Source organism: Malurus melanocephalus, unplaced genomic scaffold (assembly GCF_030028575.1).
Source record: "Malurus melanocephalus ecotype Western Australia unplaced genomic scaffold, MMel_1.1 scaffold_74, whole genome shotgun sequence".
Classification (NCBI taxonomy): Eukaryota; Metazoa; Chordata; class Aves; order Passeriformes; family Maluridae; genus Malurus; species Malurus melanocephalus.
In genome coordinates this window covers 1,198,253-1,205,485 of record NW_026623306.1, presented here as the reverse complement: position 1 = coordinate 1,205,485, position 7,233 = coordinate 1,198,253, and the positions used below count along the sequence as shown (strand labels likewise).

General features: G+C 41.3%; 1 protein-coding gene across 2 annotated transcripts; it reads right to left on the bottom strand.

Annotated features, from left to right (window-relative positions):
- Positions 1–5: 5 nt before the first annotated feature.
- Positions 6–6,726, bottom strand: ECHDC2 (enoyl-CoA hydratase domain containing 2). 2 transcript variants are annotated; one of them, XM_057367023.1, is made up of 10 exons: positions 6,625–6,723; positions 5,165–5,232; positions 4,460–4,547; positions 4,069–4,155; positions 2,859–2,951; positions 2,199–2,255; positions 1,597–1,784; positions 1,098–1,148; positions 723–770; positions 6–265 (listed from the first exon to the last, which is right to left on the bottom strand). In XM_057367023.1, the coding sequence occupies exons 2-10, from the start codon at positions 5,213–5,215 to the stop codon at positions 188–190; spliced, it is 741 nt and encodes a 246-aa protein (XP_057223006.1). In that variant the 5' UTR covers positions 5,216–5,232; positions 6,625–6,723; the 3' UTR covers positions 6–187. The 2 variants fall into 2 exon arrangements, with proteins under 2 accessions (XP_057223006.1, XP_057223007.1); XM_057367024.1 differs by lacking the exon at positions 1,098–1,148 and having other exon boundaries at positions 6,625–6,726.
- Positions 6,727–7,233: the final 507 nt, after the last annotated feature.

Genomic DNA, 7,233 nt, shown 5'->3' with positions numbered 1-7,233 from the left:
AGGTGTACAAAGTTAAATCTTTATTCGGAGATTCGTACAGAAAAATGATCCAGTGGAGTAGTCAGAAATGCAGTTCAAGGCAAGGAGTTAAGCGTACAGAATAGTGTAATAAAAATAATCCTAAGAAATCAGTGAATACTCTTCAGTCCTGCTTTATCTCCAAAAACTCAAGGGGAAGGAGAAAGCATTATTTGCCGATGAACCGAGGTGGTCGTTTCTCCCTGAAGGCAGCCATCCCTTCCTGACGGTCTTTGGTGGGAATATTCTACATGAGAAAAAAAGAAAAGAAAGGTACGTTTTCCATTTACAAATCTGATGTGGTTTTAAGTCCTGACTAATTTGGCAGTAGTGCTCTAAGACTAAGACTGCTTTTCTTTCRATGAAACAAAGTTCCACAWTTTGCATTTAGGAAAATAGAGACRGGGTTGTAGTGTWACTCACAGGCAAACCATCTAAGACAAAGACTATAAAACTATATGGGAAAATAGTTTTCCGTAATCTTAAAACTTTACCATCTTAAAATACACTGAGAGGCAATATATGGTAATATTACAATAAACTATAATATTCCATTAGCTGAGAAAGGTGCATGTTCTCAAAACTTKTTGCAAAGAACTACAGGAAAAATAGTTTTTAACTTCTAAATAAAACCACTTGTAAAGCTCATTCTATAACTAACATACAGTTGTTCCTTTCAGGAATGAGTTCTGAAGGCAACTTACCTGGGCATAACACATCCCCTCAATAGCCATCCCTGATGCAATGTCAACCTGCAAGGAGAGGTGTGAGATTTGTCTGAAGTGCAGCCCTCAAAGCTACTTCACAGCTCTCAAATCAATGAGAGTAGTCAGCCACTCAGTCAGTCATAGTAAGTGATGTTCACTCCAATATTAGAACTATAGTGTTAGCATCTGTAGAAAAAAATCTGTCATATTAATTTTATCTTTAAAGAAAATCTTTAAAACCTCTGAAATGGTTTTAAATGCCTGATATAACGAAAGATTTTATAACTCATTGTTCTAAACATTTTTACTATAGTAATTTGTAAGTGCTGCTCATCTTTACATTCACCTCAGTATTTAAAAGAAAATAATTACCTCCATTCCTTTGTTTATTGCCAGTTTTCCCATTTTCACAGCAAATGGTGCCTTTATTAAAAAAAAAAAACAACAACCACAACAAACTTTTAAAAATAATTAAAACCACATTAATTCATAATAAGAGTAACTGTTGCATCATTATCCTAGCTCCAAATGACCTCTTAGTCTACAGAATAGTGCAGTAAGTTAATAAGTATTTAAAGTATCTATTTGGTGTTGACTGCAGTTCATAGATGTACACAGTGTGAGGTTTCAATGTCCTGCAGGTCTGCGTGGCTGCAGCTGGGGAGTAAAACTGTCCTGTGGGTTGAGCAGCTGSATGTTAATGCTTGTTCCTACAGAAACTGCATTCACAAAAAGGGACAGAGTTAAGAGACTAAAAGATCAGGAGCCAAGACTTCAGTTTTCAGAGAAAGGAATTTCAGGTGTTTGTTTGCTCTCTGTTAAGGGATGCACAACACTGCCTTTACATTGGTCCCATGAACAATGCACTTACCTGTGGCAGGATTTCTTTAGCCAAAGCTGTTGCTTTCTGGTAAGCTGCATCTCCCTCACTGTTCTGTGGCACTGAGTGATTCACCAACCCCATGGAGGCGGCCTGTTGTCCATCAATCTGTCTACCAGTGAAAATRAGTTCCTTTGCAAGGCCAATTCCAACACATCTGGGCAGGCGCTGGGTTCCACCTTAGGACGACAGGGAAAACACCATTTTCCAACACTGACAAATGCCCCAGTAGTATTTTGTTTCCTTACAAAACCAGGAAGGTAAAAAAATAAAGGGATCATATGTTTCTTTAATAAATAAAGGGATCATATGTTTCTTTAGTAACTGTTGGCTGAATATGTCAGGAATTTTTGAGGCATCTGAAAGGTTTTGGTATTTTGATAGAAAAGTAAAGGTGTAAAGGGACTTTCCTAAATTCAGAACAAGTCTGAGACAGAACTCCTGATTCATAGATCTCTTGTGTRACTGTAAGATACTACTCCTAATTTACATTCAAAACACTACAMGTGCTCTAATGGCAAAATATTTATAATACAGCTGAGAAAGTGAGATTTAATTAATGTTAATGAAGGTTAAGACTCAATGAAGGTTACCTGCTCCAGGCAGAAGTCCTCGTGTGGTCTCAATAAGGCCCATTTTAGCTGATGAAGCTATTTAAAAATAAATGTAGAGTTAGCTACATTTTTGTTTTGTATAACTCAAAGTTTTCTAGATTGAGCTGATCAATAAAATTAGAAACTGTTAATACTGAACTGGAACTCTATTTCTCCAGGTAGCTAGAAAGTTTGAATACTATAGTACTTAACGTCCATCTCAAGTTTGCTTACCCCAATGTAGCAAGTTTATTTAGAAAAATTAACCTTGGGTCCTAATAGGTAAAATGTAATGGATGGAAGCATGGAAACAGAAGAAGAAAGTCTTCCAGCCCAAACTGATTTAAGTTGGGAAGATTAGATCTAGCCAGAGTGCTGATCCATTATTAAGTTACAATAGCTAGTTCTACCAATAAATAGTTTTCTAAAGGAATCCTAATCTTACCTAAAAATAGACTTTACTTTTTAAGCAGGGGAGCTACTTTCCCAATAGTAACTAAATGTCAGAATTTCTTCACAAATGCCTACTCCTCTCCTGAACTTTCAAGTTTCCTGTTCAAGTTCTTCTCAAGCTTCTAGATTCCATTAATAATACACTATCATTCTCTTTTAAAAACAGTCATCAGTTACAAGGAGATTCCTCCACTGAGCAAAACAAACCTGCAACTCGAAGGTCACAGGCCAGGGCCAGCTCTAATCCACCACCCAAGGCGTAGCCATCGATTGCAGCRATTGTGGGCACAGGCAGGGCAGCTACAGAAGAGAGCATAAATTGCACTGTTGTGTTCCAGGAGTTCTGTTCCACACAGCTCTGGAATTTAAATCCTTAAATTCTAAAGCTTTTAGTTCAAAATTGCTCAAGAACTCTTCTGACACAAACTTTCTCACTGTCTCAAAACAATAAAAATGGTCTTTTTACACTTATCCCTTCTTTGTAAGAATGCAAAGCATRCTTCTTCCATGCAAAGAAGCTTGCAAATATAAAGTACTGCAACACAAAACAGGATGAATTGTCTCCTTGCAAATTTATRATGCAAATATTCAGCTGTTGTAGTTAAACAGACAAAGCAGACACCATTCCTAGTCCCTATCGTGAGGATCAGTTTTTCTGGTGCCTTTGTTAGCCAAGGCTCCTGAAAACGGGAACAATAAACACTGTTGTTTACCTCATAGTTGAGCAACTTGATGTAGCTGGAGATATCTGCTTGAAACTTTTTGAACTGCTCAGAGAGCTGGTTGCAAACTTCAGACACAATTTAGTTCTCTGCTGTAATCACCCCTCCCTGACTGCTCCTGTGACTTTTTTAATTACTGCAGTTCTGATTGGTATTTTAGACAGATTTCACTTTGGTATTTCTCTCTAGTAAGAGCAGAATAATTCATAAATAGGAAAATGAACATTAATTGCAGAAGTCCATATTACTTTTGCAAAGAAAAAGAGAATGGGGTGGGACAGTTGTAGATACAACCCCCCTGACATTCCACAAATCCATTCAGAGATTCAAACCCATGTCCTTAATTCACTGCCAATTCCTGAGTGTTTCCGAGCATGTACTGAGCAAGTAGGACAAGCAACATAGCCCTGCCTGCCAAGGATTCCACAGAAATGTGTATAAATGCTTTCTCAGAGCAGGTGTTTATTTCATGGATGTGCATGTGTTTTGTCATGTATAAGAAATCATCTTGTTGCAGTGGCAGCAGGATAGCTGGTATTCAATTCTAATTGGATCTTCATTTTAGGCATAAGCTGAAGCCATTTGGGAAGCTATCCCTAGGTGGATAACCTAGGTGTATAACCTTCCTACAGCATTTCTAAATGTTTTGCTCCAGGCGCTCTAGGATAAATTTTCCAACTGAGATAATCCTTTACCTATTTCATCCATGAGATTTCTCAGTCTTCTGACAAACTCTCCAACTTCTGCATCATCCATCTTCGCACGTTCCTTTAAGTCTGCTCCTAAATAAAGGAGAAAAGGGTTTGAATCCAGGAAAAGACATCTGAACTGTCTTCCCTCCAGTCCCTTTCAGAGGACAGACCATAAAAAAATGTCTTGAAATACAGTGTTCTGGTTAAGTGAGGTCAGTGGAAGTTGGAGGGTGGACATTTGGTCTGCAGCAGTGACGAGAGAGCTCCTCTATCCTTTCAACAGATTTCTTTATGCATTAATTTCCAACTGCTTTTCTGCATGACCTGATCAGCACACATTCCATAAGAGGAATCACATTTTTTGAGAATAGTTTGCAGAGCCTTTGCTACTCACCTGCACAGAACACTCCTTTCACCTCACTCTTGAACACCACCACGCGCACCTGCTCATCGAAGCGGAGCTGTTCCAGGACACGGAACAGCTACAGGGAGAGAGTGCAGACAAGAGAAGAACAGCTTTAGGCRAATGGATGTATATGTACACCTAAATCATAGCAAGCTCCTAATCTGTGATAGAAGTGCATTGTTTATTTTCCCTGCAGGTGGCAGGAAATTCATGGAAATATTGTAAGTGGAACCATCCTYCCAAGACCAATTCAGAATGACACATTTCCCCATCTCTTCTTTCCTTCCACTCAGAGGTGAACCATTGCTGTATCTAAACTCCCCTTCCTGTCTAGGCATCAGCCTGACTTTCTCTAGAATGTATCATCCTCAAACAGATCACCTGCTAAGGTGTGATAATATTTTTGTTGTAATTACACAAGTAAGGACATTAACTTGCATCTGAGTTAACTTCAATAAATTAACTTAAATTAGATAACTTAAATAACTCCAATATCTCTGTGCAGCCCACATCTGAGGTCACTGCAGGAACTATTACATTCTTTTTCTCCAGGCTCACCTGCCTTGCCCCAAAGCAGTCTCCCACTGACCATCACGAGATAAGTTTTTATTTTAGATTTCCTGCAACTATTCTCATTGATGTTAGTTATGGATCATGATTCCAAACACGCTCACAGGCCAGGCCCATACTCACTTCATTTACAAATACTTTTCCCAGTGAATTTCTCGCGTGGGGTCGGTTCATTAGGATTTCAGCAATACCTTAGTAATAGGAGACAATTTCAGTTATACTTCATTTAGTTCTCTGACAGTAATTCAACTGGGAATAATATCTGCATATKCTGCATCTTCTCCTTCCTGAAAATGCATATAAAGTACATTCTAAAACAATCAGTTATTTTAAAAGTGGATGTGGCACAACACATTTACAAAACCCAGTTATGCAGAACAACTGTAAAATTCAGTAGCACTGTAAAATACTATGAGTAAGCAGACTTTTAAAAAATGAACAGGACATCCAAAAACATATATCTTAGAATCACTGCAGAAATGGGGAAAAAACCCAAAACCCAAACAACAAACCAAAACCCAAATGATCCATCTCAGGTTTCTCTTTTGAATGTTAATTTAGTTGTTACTGTACAACTTACTAAGTACATTCTTTAAGGAAGAAGACCATCTTCTTGGGTTGCTGTTTGCATGAGAGCAGCATAGACAGGCCACTCTCAGTTCATGTTCCAGAACAATTTTGAAATTGCAGCTCAAATTAATTTCARCTTTATAAGCTCATCAGCAGAAAGGACTCCACTCAAGGATCTTAAGTCCAAGCAGAAAAACAAACCCGCAACATCTACCTACTTCTCCTTTGCACATGTGATTTGTAAATTATTATCCAATTCCTTCTGTGTGCTTTGGAGAGAAAAAAAAAACCACCTCCCATTTCCTTGTCAGGACTGCTGCTACCTTCCCAGGCCTTATAACTGTAAGATGTTGTTGCTGTGCTGTAGGTGCACAGCAGTACCTTGCACCTGCCTTTCTCAGTCTTTCTGACCTGTTGGAAGGTTTCTGTTTATTCCTCTGCCTATGTCAGTGGCCAGCTACTGAACCACATTGGAATGGAGACATGGGTGACAGCGCGCACCAGCGAAGCAAATTCAAGGCTGGGTAACTACTTAATGTCTTCATAGCCAGCAAAATACCAAGAACTGTTTATAAGTTCTTGCAACAGTTACACAGAAAGCAAATTCACTGGCAATCTGAACCAAACCTCAAACTGTGGCTTTCATGGATAAATGTGCACAGACATTYCCAGGTCCTATCCTACTTTTAGCACTGTATGTTATTGCTGAAGGAAAAATGTTAAGTATGCAAACCAGAACTTCCTGCGTTGAGCTCTCCTGCACACACAACTTTTTTTAAAAAGTATCTAGCTATTCATTCGGTGTGTGCGTTCTTGATAAAAAGTATCAAGGCATAACTGAAAGCAAAGCAACAATGAGCGCTCCAGGGCTGTCACCCCGGCTCGGGCAGCGCGGCGCTGGGAGCACAGGACCCCGCTCACGCCAGGCCGGGCGCTGAGGCGTTTCCAGCAGGAACTGRCGGAACCGAGCGGCCGGAGCCGCCCCTGATCGCACTCGGAGCCCCGGCACTCACCGCCGCCGGCCGCGTTCAGCAGCACCTCCGCGCCCCGCCGCGCCTCGGCCGCGTCCGCCCGGCCCCGCGCCCCGCGCAGCGCCGCGGGCACCGCCCGCCACAGCCGCAGCATGGCCGCCGCTGGAACCGGCACCTCCGCCCGCCCCGGGCCGGGCTCCGCGCTCCGAGCTCCGCCCCTGAGGGAACGGCCGGCCGCAGGGGAAGGCAGCAGCGTTTACACAYCCCTGCAGTGGATGGGTGAGGAGACATTCGGTGCCTCAAACGCCACTGCCAGAATCTTGGCTGAAGTTTGCACCTAGATCTATGGAAGGCAGGAGGTGTCTGCCTTTCTGCCCGAGCCGTGRAGATCCTCAAGGTGGGCAGAGGGAGGGAAAGGGAAGGACACCTGAAGTGTGAGMTGATGAGGGTCAGCGCAGCTCTCACTGTAAACCCATCTGTGAGTAACAAGCAGCATTTCAGAAAAAAAGAATGATTTCGTCAAGTAGCCATCTGAAGACATCTCTGGAGGAAAAGAATCACTCAAATAGGTTTGAAAAGACCTCTGAGATCATCAAGTCCAGCCTATGACTGATCATCACCTTGTCTCCTCGACCATGGCTCTGRGTGCCA